This window comes from Chiloscyllium punctatum, chromosome 3 (assembly GCF_047496795.1).
Source record: "Chiloscyllium punctatum isolate Juve2018m chromosome 3, sChiPun1.3, whole genome shotgun sequence".
In the NCBI taxonomy this organism is placed as follows: Eukaryota; Metazoa; Chordata; class Chondrichthyes; order Orectolobiformes; family Hemiscylliidae; genus Chiloscyllium; species Chiloscyllium punctatum.
The window spans coordinates 45,292,535-45,307,064 of record NC_092741.1 but is presented as its reverse complement, the minus strand read 5'-3'; the positions used below and the strand labels follow the sequence as shown (position 1 = coordinate 45,307,064).

The 14,530-nt window shown below is 42.8% G+C and overlaps 1 protein-coding gene across 3 annotated transcripts in view; it reads right to left on the bottom strand.

The window, feature by feature from the left end:
- The window catches only part of rtn4ip1 (reticulon 4 interacting protein 1), a 110,449-nt gene that overhangs the window by 86,190 nt on the left and 9,729 nt on the right, over positions 1-14,530 (bottom strand). For all 3 annotated transcript variants that reach the window (XM_072552713.1, XM_072552721.1, XM_072552711.1), the window contains exons 2-6: positions 13,615-13,766; positions 10,507-10,575; positions 5,735-5,859; positions 4,950-4,998; positions 9-145 (exon numbers count right to left, since the gene is read on the bottom strand). In XM_072552713.1, the coding sequence (XP_072408814.1) occupies positions 9-145; positions 4,950-4,998; positions 5,735-5,859; positions 10,507-10,575; positions 13,615-13,766 (532 nt within the window). The remainder of the gene's footprint in view (positions 1-8; positions 146-4,949; positions 4,999-5,734; positions 5,860-10,506; positions 10,576-13,614; positions 13,767-14,530) is intronic.

Here is a 14,530-nt window from a genome sequence, read left to right as displayed (position 1 = left end):
AAACTTACATTTTCAGATCCTTGAGCTCTTTCTCCAAAGTGGGAGTTTTGTAATTGACAGTGTGATCTGCACCCAAATCTTTTAACAATGAGAAAGCATTCTCGGAACAGGTGGTGGTCACATGGGCTCCCCAGGATTTTAAAAGCTGTGGCAGAAAATTCAAGAGATCAGCTCTTAAAAAATATGACTTAATACATAAACTAGAGTTGAAGATGCAAATTGGTTCATATTCGTTCTGATTGGATATTGCAACGTTGCACATTAACAATCCAGGGTCATTGGATTATTTGAATTCAATCTGATTTGGTTTATCGTGGTCACATGTACCTAAGTACAGTGCAAACCTATGTTTGCAAGCAGTACAGGTAGTTCATAGTAAGCAAGGACACGTGCCTGCTCCAGGGATGGGAGCAGTTGGGGAGCTTCAGGTGAGGGGGGTATGCTATTTGTTGGACATCATTATTTCACTCGATGGTTATTCAAAAACAAGTCATTTCTGAACTTCCTTTCAGCAGAGCTCATTGTAAGCATGGAACTAAGCCATGTGACTCAGGATGACTCAAAGCCCAGTCTTCTGGGTAGGTACATTTGTGGCTTTGGCCTAAAAATGTCAAGGGGTCCTGCAGAAACTGCTGGCCAACGGGAATCAAATCAATCAGCTGCTGTCAGGAGCTCCCTCAGATCAAAATTCCTGCCTACAAACACTGGGCTCACATGCAAAGAACGGTGACTTGGGAAAACTTGGGGGTCCATTTAGTGACTGGAGGTCCATTTGACCACATCCTAGCATGAATGGGCAATTTTAGAGAGAACAAAAAAAAACCTTTCACATTCCTTGGATGTCCCAAAGCACTTCATGGTAAACAAGCAGGAAGCTGGAAGAACGCAGCAAGTCAGGCTGTATCAGGAGGTGGAGAAATCAACATTGTGGGTGTAACCCTTCTTCAACCCCAAAGCACCTCATTGCTCATTCATTCATTGTGAAGTGTAACCACTGTTGTAATGTAGGCAAATACAGCAGCCATCTTGCATACAGCAAGATTTCAGAAATAACAATGCGGTACATTGTCAGATATGCCATAATTGGTATTGGTATTCGAGGGACAGGTTGGGTCACAGAGAACTCCCTAACTCCCCTGATTTGTGCTGTGGAGTGTTTTGTCAAACTAATTCAGCTGGACACTGCATTTGATTAATGAAAAGTTGTAGCTCATCAATACAGCATCCCCTCAGTGTGAACCTAGAGTAATGCTGACACTGAATGAACTAAGGCCAACATGAGATAGAAAGCAGATATGTTTCTAGTTAGTTAAAATAACCATCGTATTAGCACAGCACCAAAAGTCACCAGTCAGACTTAAATGGTTTATTTTTTCTGAAATTGTATGAAGACATTCTGTGGATAGAAAGTGTTTTTGGTGAACATGTGAATTAATTCATGAAGCAATAATTAGCTGGTCTGTAACACAGGTAATTCTATTAGATTAACTATAATTGAGCCATTTGAAATTGCTTTCCTGCATGCCCAAGGCCTTTGCAGTGGACAGAGTGCAAAACAAAGATTAAATAGAATTTTCTACTGAACTACTGCTCATTTTTGGAAATATTAAGTTTCGGTTTAATTGTCCAGCAAAATGTTAAACAGTTGACATTATTGGGATTGGGGGAGGAAGGTTTGGGGGAACAGGTAGTGGATGTCTCTACATTTTAGTTGATCAGATGTCTTGTGGAAACATGGTTGGAACCTGAGTTCTTGTCCATCAAATATTCTTTGGAAGAAGGAGCCTCTTTTGATTGTTGTATGCATCAAGGATCGACTGTCTGAAAGAATATTCAACAAGCGTGTTCGAAAGGAATTGAGTAAGTACTTGAAATGGAAGAATTTAGGGTCTTGGAGGAAAAGCAGTGGGAGTTGGACTAATTAGATAATTCTACCAAAAAACAGGCACCAACATGAAAAGCTAAAAGGTCTCCATCGTTATATAATATTCAATAACTCCAAAGTTTTACTGTGTTCATTTTAATTCAACTGAAATTGTAAAATTCTGATCGTGTGTGTGCTGTTTAGCTTTTGCAAAATTTTCTGTACTAAGTATGTAAGCTCAGGTTGGGATAGATGCCAACATGTCATACTTACATAGCACTGTTAATAATGTAAAATATTCCCAGGTGCATTCAGTAACAAACATGGATTCCACACAACAAAGGTATTATAAACAAGGGCCAAAAGAATTAACCAAGTCCAATTTATGGAGTGTTTTCAAACGTTTGGGTGGGGGGGGGGGGGGGGATTGAAGTGGAAGTTGTAGAGAGAGGATTACAGATCTTAGGGCCTGTTTAGCAGAACGCCCTGTCAATGATGATGAATGGACAGAGGTGGCAATGGACAAGAAACATTTGTCCATATGACCCCTTGATGCACCTCTCTTTTGGTAGTATTTTTTACTCAGTTTGTAATATAGTTTTATTAATGGAGAAACAAAATAATGCTTTCTGGGTCCCCTAAATAAAATAGCTGCCAACTGACTTTTATAAGTGGGTAGGGGGCTGTCAGAATTAATTCTATTTACCGGGAAAAAGAAACTAGAGCAAAACAAAAAGTGAACTGGCAAGAAAACAAGGATGCAAGGTTCCTCAGAAATTACCTTCATTAATTAAATGCAACATTAAAGTACACACAACACTTTTTCTTTGGAAAGTTTACCTCATCAGAAACAATTAGGCAGGTAATTTTCTCATAAACCAATTTACATGTGGACTGGTTAACATTCTGCAGCTTAATGTCAGTGATTGGGAAACAGCCATGGATTTGGACTAAAGAAAAGATGAAACAGTTACACCCTCAGGTGGCCACGGCGATTGTAGATTCAAGATGCAAGAGTGGGAGGAAACAAAGTGACTTTAGATCTGATCTGGAGGCCAAACAGATTTACTCAACAAAACAGAATTAGAACATTTCTGAAAAGAGAAATATTTTGATGAAGTTTTCCATCAGTCAATGTTCACATAACACTTTTTTTAAAGCAAAACTAGCATTTGTATTGTATTGGAGAAGTATGCTGATTCATTAGCTAGTGGATTCTGATTGGTAGAGGCATGAGAAATTCACCAGTTGGATGATGAATTGACAGTTAACTGCCAAACTTCATTTAAATTTTAAACCAGACAGTTCGATTCTGATTGGTCAGAGCATTGCCCTAAGTCATGAACCAGAGAATGGTTGTCACCAGTTTCGGTGAGTTGAAATAGGTGCAGTGTGTGTACATTTTATTTGGCCCAGAAAGAACAGGGCTTTGAGTATTAATTAATGTAGCATTCTGTACACGCAAGTTTGTCACATTGAGCTCGACTGAATCCTAAATTGGTTACCAACCTAAGCATTCACTTTTGCTGCTGAAAAGTCCCCAGTCTACCTCAGATTACTCTGGAAAGCATTATCTCAAAGGTTTAAGTAACAAGTGAATTCGACATTTCACAATGCAACTGCACAGCAGCAACACGAGTGGCATTCACCACTAACAAGCTGCTGCTGTCAAGCCAAAAAGACATTCGATCTATTACAAAAAATGAGTAATGTAATATGTAAATTTCAGTGCCTGTGTGATTCAAAATATTTGAGGCAAATGTATCAACAGCATATACTTTTGGATAGTCATAACACACAAGGCATTGACCATGGCCCACCAGCCTGTGTTTATAAAACCAAGACAGTGTCCAATGTTAGATAGGATTCCGTGGTTGGACAATATTTGTTAAATCATCCAGAGTTTGCAAAGAATTAATGCTGACCAATTTATGATTGCCAGGCAGATTCACAGTGTGGCACACTTAAGTGTACTGGAAACTAATATATTAACACATTCTTTGCAGGCAGAATGGTTTACACACACAACATTTCAACTCAACAAGATAGACAACAGCCTTCCTCTGGCTCATTTATTAGGATAATTCCTTTGCCAATCTGACTTGTTTAAAATTTACAGAATATTGTCCTTCATTGCTAGAGGGATGATGTTTAAAAACAGTGAGGTTATGGTCAACTGCATAGGGTGCGAGTGGGGCCACACGTGGAGTACTGTGTACAGTTTTGGTCTCCTTACTTGAGAAAGTACTATGAACTGGCATCAGACAGGTTCACTAGCTTGATTCCAGAGTTGAGGGGGTTGGCTTATGAGGAGAGATTGGGTAAACTGGGACAAGACTCATTGGAATTTAAAACAACTCAAATAACGAAGGGAATAGCTAAGCTTGAAGCAGGGAGGTTGTTTCCTGTGGCAGGTGAAACTATACCTAGGGAGCATAGCCTCAAAATAAAGCAGAGCAGATTGACGACCGAGTTGAGGAGGAACTTCTTCACCCAAAGGGTTGTGAATCTGTGGAATTCACTGCCCAGTGAGACAGTTGAGGCTATCTCGTTGAATGATTTTACCACAAAGAGATATAGATTTTTGAACAGTAAAGGAATTAAGGGTGAGAGGGTGGGTGAGTGGAGCTGAGTCCATGAAAGGATCACCCATGATGTTATTCAATGGCGGAGCAGGCTCAAGAGGCCAGATGAGCTCCTCCAGCTCTTATTTCTTATGTTCTTTTGTTAATCAAAGCTTGGCAATTAATTGTCAGTCATCATCTAATTAGTGCATCTTATAAGGCAAGACTATCAGAGTCCACTGCCAACCATTTAGTATTCTCCTCCCATGCATTATTGATGTGGGTTTCCCCTTAACTTTGGTATTTCTTGTAAATTATCCTGAAGAGTGTAAAGCAAATTGCGTCTTTTCTCAGCAATATTCAAATTCTGGCTTACCAAATGGCTAAAATAGAACCTCTTCCTTACCAGTTTTTTTTAAACTGTATTTACTTTATAGCAAATATTTAAAGTTACAGAGTGCTGAATTAGAATGTGGCAAAGCACATTACATCAATCAAGAACAAACACACATTTCCTTTACCTGAATAGCAAAGGTCCCAATGCCTCCGGATCCCCCGAGGATCAGAACCCTATAACCAAGAAGTGAGCAAGGTCCAGCATTATGGCAGCCATTAAGCTCCACTTCCAATAGACTAGGCATGAGAATATCTAACCAAAACGCTAACCAAAAGAAAACAGTTACTGAGTTCAGAGAATGTCAGCAATTATTTTGAAGAAGTGGATTCATTTATTGAATGCTTGCACTCTAGAAAATAAATACGGAAGAGAGTAATGCAGTGGGATTCATGGGATAAATCTTCAAAGGACCAGTCCAATTGGCCAGCCTCTGTGCTGTGAGATTTGAAGTGAATGACAGGACAATGGTGCAAGACTCTCCCACCACTCCAGGCTCCCTTTGCAATCCGCCCATCAACAATTCAAAGAGAGGTAGACCTTCGAAATCTGACTACCTGGATAGAGTCTGGCCCTTGGGTGGATAGGGCAGGGCAAATTAGGAGAAAGGAAACAACAAAAGTAAAATAAATATCCAAATCCCAAATTCTAAAACTTCCAATATTCCACAGTGACCTTAATACATTCAAAGCAAAGCTAAATAAATACGAGCGAGTGAGAGGGAGAGAGGGTTATGTTGATGGGGTTCAATGAGGAAGGGGTGGGAGGAGACTCATGTGAAGAAGACATGCTATAGTGTGGGATCTCAAGGTCTGATCTTGTGCTGCCATTGTGGTTCCTGTTTCATTATGGGAACTGCAATCATTACAAAAGGTACCAGTTAATGCATTCAATGAATAACAACTACATCACCTTTTCCCTTTGCAGTTGTTGTCTCTCAGTCCTCCATTGTTCACCAGTGCTGACCATGTTGTCAGAGCAACGTACGGTAAAGCTGCAGCTTGGCTGTGACTGAGTGTTTTAGGCTTGTGGGCTATCTGGTATGAAACAAAACCACTGGTCAGGACCACAAGCTGAAGTTAAATGATTTTTTTTAATCTTTCCCTCCATGTCTGAGATGAAAGAAACCTCTCTTCTGCTGGATTGCCCCTGCAAACAGCATTATCATCCACAGACAGATAATGCCAATGGTTCAGTGAGCAAATATCAAAGAGGAGAAAGTGAGGGCTGCAGATGCTGGAGATCAGAGCTGAAAATGTGTTGCTGGAAAAGCGCAGCAGGTCAGGCAGCATCCAAGGAGCAGGAGAATCGATGTTTCGGGCATGAGCCCTTCTTCAGGAAGTATGTGGTGCCCTCCTGAAGAAGGGCTCGTGCCCGAAACGTTGATTCTCCTGCTCCTTTTGGATACTGCCTGACCTGCTGCGCTTTTCCAGCAACACAATTTTCAGCTCTGAGTTTTGACTTTGTCCACCACAGTCCAACATTGGCACCTCCACATCATATCTTTCACACAGTTAGATAGTATCATGGTATGTGGCAATCCAGTATAAAGAAACCCACCTTACCTAGTATTGGTCTGCTGCAAATATGATCTTTGTTCAAAATAATCAATAAGAAAAGAACCACAGAATGTGTAACCCTGCTGTGTTATATGAGCGTAAATAATCAGTATTGTTAATGAACCTCAAGAGATATGTCTCAATAAGAAACCAGTCTTCACTATATCTTTTATAGAAGCCAAGGGGACACTCAGTCCATATTGTACTGGTAGTACAGAGGATTCCATTTTCAACACCTGATCTGTACTGAAATAGTTGAAGTAAAAGTGGGGATACGAACATCAACCTGTGCCACTATTCTATTAGATCATAGAGGCGGGAATGATAGCGTCATTTAAGACATATCTAGACAGATACATGTTTGGGCAGGGAGCGAAGGGATATGGGCCCTTAGAAAATAGGCGACAGGTTTCAAAAGAGAATCTGGATCGGCGCAAGCTTGGAGGCCGAAGGGTCTGTTCTTGTGCTGTAATAAAGGGAAATCATCAATTTAATTCCATGGTCCAATCCACCTCTTGTATATTCTACTATAACACCAACACGGTCAATACAATAAAGCTCTATTCTGGTGAAATATAAAAATGTTATCATGAATAAATGCAGCTCATACTTGTACATTTACTATAATATAACAGTAGACTCGAAAGAGTGGCTTTAATCAAATGATGAATTGACATAAAATTTCTATCAACATATCTGGAACATAAATTTGTGACAGATTAATTTATTAGAAAGAAAACTAAATAAAAATGCATTTGTTTAAAGGTTATCTTACAAACCTATATTGTCAGAATGACAAAAATTCTAGCTTAGAAAACATTATTCTGAAATGATTATTTCCCGTATACTGAACATTTGCACTGTCATTTCATTAGAGGGCACCGTTTCCTAGTTTCACAAAACCACAAACAAAGGCTGCACATGCAGTTTGAGGAAGAATAGTGCTGCTACCTATCTCGGATTACTACTTAGTAACCAGCATTCCCTCTGTTTTTTCCTCTCTGGCTGACAACTATCAACATTGACTGTTTATTCAGCTTAAATCAGGTGACTTCCAAGAAGTGTTTGTGAGAAAACCTATCACGCAGTAACCCTTTCTGTCAAAAAACTTATCCAATTATTTTCTCAGTGCTCCAAAGGAACCAATTTTCACAATCTTTTAGAATGACTCCTAGAAAAGTAACAATAATTGAAGCGTTTTCACACCTTCCCTATCATTTCTAGTTGTAGACAGCTCTGCTAATAAATTATCTGGATAACACAGTTTCTCCAGAATTTCCAACTGAATTTCTTAATAAATAGATGGTCCTTGCTCTTGAACTCCACCACAACTGGACATATCCCTCTATCTCTCACTGTAAATGCTAAAATGCACAGCCTTTTGCCTGGACATGCAAGTGGAGCACCAGGGCACAACTGAGATATCTCAGAAGAAAGGAAGCATTTGATGGTCAATAAAACAACATTTAGTATTTGGTCTATTTTCCAGATTAGCAAGGACCATCCCAGGTCAGTGGCAGACATCAGCTGTAGGAATAGGGGTGAGCAATTTAGCTCCTTCAGCCTGCTCCTCCTCCATTCCTTTAGCTCAGGGCCCAGCTGTACGGCACGGTGGCACTGCTGCCTCACAGCGCCAGAGACCCGGGTTCAATTCCCGCCTCAGGCGACTGACTGTGTGGACTTTGCACATTCTCCCCGTGTCTGCGTGGGTTTCCTCCGGGTGCTCCGGTTTCCTCCCACAGTCCAAAAATGTGCAGGTTAGGTGAATTGCCCATAGTGTTAGGTGTAGGGGAATGGGTCTGGCTGGGTGCACTTCGGCTGGTCGGTGTGGACATATTGGGCCAAAGAGCCTGTTTCCACACTGTAAGTAATCTAATCACTGTATCATTACTCCATTTACAAATACATCTCTGCTGGATATCCCTGGGTATTCTTCCTGACAAAAATCCATTGATCACAGCCCGACAAGCAATAATTGATACAGCATCCACAGCCTTAAAGGAGTGAGAAATTCAGATCCCCTTTATCATGCCTCCTTTCCGATTCCCTTCCTAAGTGGCTCAGCATGCATTTTAAGATTACGTCCCTTCATTCTGAAATCCCTCATCAAAGGAAACATTTTCATAGATACTATCATGGGATTCTAAATGCCTCGATTAGATCTTCGCTCAGCCTTCTGTAGTTAATGGAACACAGGGTAAGCTTATCCAATTTTTTTCAAGCAATGGGATTGTTCTGATGAATCTGCATCAACCCCTCGCAGACCCCAATTGCTCCACCTCCAAGGCCAAAACATATTCCTCACAAAATGGTAGAATCCTTATGATATGGAAGCAGGTCATGTGGTCCATACCGACCCTCTGAAGAACACCACACCCAGACACCACCCCCATCCCTGTAACCCTACATTTCCCATGGCTAATCCATCTAACCTGCATATCTTTGGACTGTGGGAGGAGCACCCAGAGGAAACCCATGCAGAAATTGGGAGAACATGCAAACTCCACACAGTCACCTGAGGATGGAATTGAACCCAGGTCCTTGACACTGTGAGACAACAGTGGTAACCACTGAGCCACCAAAACTGAACACACTACTCAAGATGAAGTTCCATGCAACTAATGCATCAATTCTTCCTGAATGCATTCCACCCTCTTAAGGTAAGGGCCAATGTCCATTTAGGATTTACTCTCAACTCTATCAGCAGGACACCTTTAGACAATGAGTATGATTTTTCCTCCTTGGGCCCAAAGAGGATGATTTCACATAGTGGAGAAAGTGAGGACTGCAGATGCTGGAGATCAGAGTCGAGAGTGTGGTGCTGGAAAAGAACAGCAGGTAAGGTTGCTGTGAGGAGCAGGAGAATTGATGTTTTGGGCATAAACCCTTGATCAAGAATGAGGCTTATGGGCCAGGGAGAGATAAATGGGAAGGGGGTGGGGTTGGGGGAAAGGGAGCTGAGAATGTGATAGGTAGATGAAGGTGAGGGAGAAGGTCGGAGTGGAGGGTAGACAGAAAAGGTGATGACAGGTCAGGAGGGCAGTGCCAATTTGGACGTTTGGCCATGGGATAATGTAGGGGGAGGGAAATGAGTAAACTGTTGAAATCCACATTGATCCCGTATGATTGCAGGGATATGAAGCATTCTTCCTCCAGGTGTCAGGTGGTAAGAGTTTGGTGATGGAAGAGGCCCAGGACCTGCGTGTTCTTGGCAGAATGGGAGGGGGAGTTGAAGTGTTCACAGTATCCAGTCCCAAGCGTCCAACTCAGCACAGTGCTCCTGACCTGTCCATCACCTTCCCCATCTACCCTCTCCACCCTCCTCTCTGACCTATCACCTTCTCCCCCACATTCATCGACCTATCACATTCTCAGCTCCCTTTCCCCCAATCCCACTCTCTCCCATCTATCGCTTAGCACACCCCCCTCCCCCCCCTCGGCCCACAAGCCTCAGTCCTGACGAAAGGCTTATGCCCGAAACATTAATTCTCCTGCTCCTCGGATGCTGCCTGACCTGCTGAGCTTTTCCAGCACCACACCCTCAACTCTGACTTCACACTGTGCTGAGCAGCCACTAGATGGTTTTAGTTGAAGTGGTGTTTGAAGCAAAAGACTGAACTACAGTAGTTTTTCTTACAGCTCTCACTGTAGACAGGCAGCGTGCTCTCTTTACATGACATGGATTTTTGATTTCATTCTGCTGTCACAGTAAACATGCATGCCCTACAACATGCCACCTTAATACCACATTAATAGCCCAAATAAATTAGTCAATTCATTTTTGACAAACAGAATTGTTTTGATTGGGAATGGTCATGGTGAGTTAGTGCAGCAGTATACTGTACACAGTGGAAACCGAGCTGTGATAGGGAAAGCAACTCCAGTCTCAACAACCAACGAAAAGACACAGAAGTGGAGAAGGATCAATTGGGGGAAATCTCCAACTTTTAAAATCTTCGAGACCAGTCTCCTATCTATCTTCTGTGTTCTCCTAGATTACATCCAGAACAAAACATCAAGGCAGTGAAACTGTTTGGAAAGAAGATGCATTATCCCCATTATTTGCCAGGAGAAAAGGACAAGGAGTTATAATAATTAGCCACAAAACGTTCTTTCTTATCGTACCTCATTTGCACTTGCCACAACAAATTCTGCCAATGTTCCCTGTTTCCAGGGTGGCAGCGCCGCCCAAACCTGCAAAGAAAACAAAGGAAGTGGTTCAGGTGTTCAGCAAGTGTCACGCTCACCTAAAGAGTAGGAATAAACTGGTCATTTTCTGATTGGCAGCTAGTGACTACTGGGGTACCACAGACTACTGGTGCTTGGACCCCAGCTACTCATAATAAACATTTTTTATTAATTTGGATGAGGGAACTAAATATAATATCTCCAAGTTTGCAAATGCTGCAAAGCTGGGTAGAAGGGTGAACCATGAGGAGGAGACAGAGAAACTTCATTGTGATTTGGGCAAGCTGAGTGAATAGGTAAATACATGGCAAATGAACGATAATGTGTATAAATGTGAGGCTATCTACTTTGGTAGCAAAAACTGGAAAGCACATTATTATATGAATGGCTATATTTTGGGAAAGGGGTGATGCAATGAGACCTGGGTGCCTTTGTACACCAGTCGCTGAAAGCAAGCGTGCATGTGCAGCAGGCAGTGAAAAGGGAAATGGTAGGGTGGCCTTCATAGAGAGAGGATTCAAGTATAGGAGCAGGGAAGTCTTGTACAGGTTCTTGCTGAGATCACTCCTTGAGTATTGTGTGCAGTTTTGGTCTCTTTACCTGAGGATGGATGTTCTGCTATGGAGGGAGTGCAACAAAGGTTTGCCAGATTGATTCCTGGGATGAGAGAACTGACATATGAAAAGGAACCGGATTGGTTAGGATTATGTTCACTGGAGCTTAGAAGAATGAGAGACAATCTCATAGAAACATATAAAATTCTAACAGGATTATACAGGGTGAACACAGGAGGATGTTCCAGTGACTGGGATGTCTAAAATTAGGGGTCACAGGTTTAGGATGTGCAATTGGCCCTTTAAAACTGAGATAAGGAGACATTTCTTCACTCAGAGAGTGGTGAGCCTGTGGAATTCTCTGGCACAGAAAATGGTTTAGGCCAAAACATTGACCATTAACAAGGAGTTAGATTCAGTTCTTCGGGCTAAAGGGATCAAAAGGAATGGGGAGGTGAATGAGGAGCAGTGGGGTCCCTCAATTTGCATTAATCTGTGTAAGCTGAAGGCAGTAACTACTGACTGCCATCTTTCGCTCACTTCTGAAACACTCTCCTGTCCTTCAGCTCCCTCCAATTCCAGAAAGCACCCACTACCCCGAACAACACTCATATTAGGGTCTCGATAATCCTAATGGAAAGACCACCAGCAGCCAATCAGCTGCCTCATTGATGTCTGATCCAGTCAGCTCTCTGATAATGGCAGGCTGCAGATAGGGCTTCTGTGATACAATGTTACATTTCCACCCCTGGGCCAGAAAGTCCAGGTTTGATTCCAACCCCTCCAGACATACAACTGATTAAAGTAACTAGCCCCTAGGAGTCTCTACTGAAATCAAGTGCAGTGAGGAGCACTGGGCTGTCCTGAGGCTATATAAATGCAAAAGTAAAACAAAGAACTGCAAATGCTGACAATTTGAAACAAAAACAGAAACTGTTGGCGAAACTCAGCATTACTGGCAGCATCTGTGAGGAGAAAGCGAGTTAACATTGCATATCTGTTGAGTTCTGTTATAGAGTCACTGGACTCAAAACGTTAACACTGCTTTCTTCCCACAGAGGCCCCAAAGGAGACTTCCACATCCATCAAAGCTTCACCTGCACTTCCACATATCACTTACTCTATCCGTTGCTCCCTATGCAGTCTCCTCCACATTGGGGAAACAGGACACCTACTTGCCGAGCGCTTCAGAGAATATCTCTGGGACACCCGCACCAACCAACTCCACCACCCCATGGCCAAACAGTTCAACTTCCTCTCCCGCTCCACCAAGGACGTGCAGGTCCTGGGCCTCCACCATCACCACTCCCTAACCACGCAACGCCTGGAGGAAGAACGCCTCATTTTCCACCTCGGGACCTTCCAACCCCATGGTTTCAATGTGGATTTCAGTAGTTTCCTATTTTCTCCTCCCCCCACCTTATCCCAGATCCAACTTTCCAACATGGCATCGCCCTCATGACCTGTCCTACCTGTCCATCTTCCTTCCCACCTATCCGTTCCACCTTCCTCTCTGACCTATCACCACTACCTATCCCACTCTCCGCTACCTTCCCCCCAGCTCCACATCCCTCCCATTTATCTCTCCACCCCCTCAGCTCACAGCTTCATTCCTGATGAAGGGCGTTTGCCCAAAATGTCGAGTCTCCTGCTCCTTCAACGCTGCCTAACCTGCCGTGCTTTTCCAACACATCTCTTTCTTCCCACAGATGCTGCCAGAGTTTCGCCAGCAGTTTCAGTTTTTATTATAGATAAATACAAGTTTTTTCTTTCTCTTTCTTCCACAGATGGTGACGACATAGGAACACAGGAACAGGAGTAAGCCACTCAGCCCCTTGAGCCTGTTCTATGACTAATCTGTGGCCTAACTCCATATTGTTGCCTTTGGCCCATATCCCCAAGTACCTTTGCTTAACAAAAACAATTACCTATCTCAGATTTACATTAATAACTGATCCAGCATCCACTGCCGGTTGTGGAAGAGAGTTCCAAGCATCTTAAAAAATAAAGGGCGGCATGGTGGCTTAATGGTTAGCATGGTTGCCTCACAGCTCCAGGGTTACTGATTTGATTCTAGCCTCGGATGACTGTCCATGTGAAGTTTGCACATTCTTCCTGTCTCTGCGCGGGTTTCCTCTGGGTGTTCTGGTTTCCTCCCTCAGTCCAAAGATGTGCAGGTTATGTGGACTGGCCATGTTAAATTGCCCATAGTTCCCAGGGGCGTGTGCATGGTAGATGGATCAGCTATGGGAATTGCAGAGTTATGGGGATAGGGTGGGAGGCCCTTCAGAGGTTCAGTGCAGACTTGATGGGCTGAATGGCTTCTTTCCACACTGTCGGGATTCTCTGATTCTATTTACTACCCTTTGTGCGTAGAAGTGCTTCCTAACAACTCTGGGTTTTGGAGCTTAACATCAGAGTATCTCTGCCAGTTTCTATGTTCAGAGTAAGAGGCTTGTTCAAACACACACAGTAACACAATCCACATTACCTCGTCTCCAGGTTTGAAATAAGACACATCCAGTCCAGTTTCCATGACAACACCGGAGACATCTCGGCCCAGAATGAGAGGAAATTCACTCCCGGCAGCTTTTATATGCAATGGGTCACGTCTCACTTGAAGTGCAGCTGCACCATAACCATCTTTAAGAAATAACAATCCAGGTTATTGGTCACAACCGACTAGTACAGTACTCAAAAAAAAAATCCAGTACATCTACAACAGAAAAACAGTAGCTAAAACACAAGCAAAATACTGCGGAAGCTGGAAATCTGACATAAAAGCAGAAAATGCTGGAGAAATTCAGCAGGTCTGCTAGCACCTGTAGAGAGAGATATAGAGTTGATGTTTTTGGGTCCAGTGTAACTCTTCCTCTGTGGTCTGTGTTTATTATTCCATGTTGCTATCTGTGATACAGTCTCTTTCTTGGCCTCTCTCAAAACCTGAAGTTCTGAAGAAGGACCTCGTTCTGAACTGTGACAGTGCTGTAACTCTCCAACGCAATGTACTTAGCTTGAGCCCAGCACTCAGCTACACAGCCCATGAACATAACACCAAGGCAGAGAGGCAGTAAGTTTAAAATTAAGTCATTTGAAGTTAAGGAAGGGCAGACAAGAATGTAAAGATGATGGACTAATGATGTTAATTCAAGATGGGATCAGTATCTTCACAATATGATACTAAGCTACTGATTAATAATAATCAGCATGGAGGCTCAGTGGTTAGCACTGCGGTCCCACAGTGCAAGAGATCCAGGTTCAATTCCAGCATCAGGGACTGTGTGGAGTTTGCACGTTCTCCCTGTGTCTGTGTGGGCTTCCTCCAGGTGCTCCGGTTTCCTCCCACAGTCCAAAGATGTGCAGGTTAGGTGGGTTAACTATGGTAAATGTGATGTTATGGGGATAGG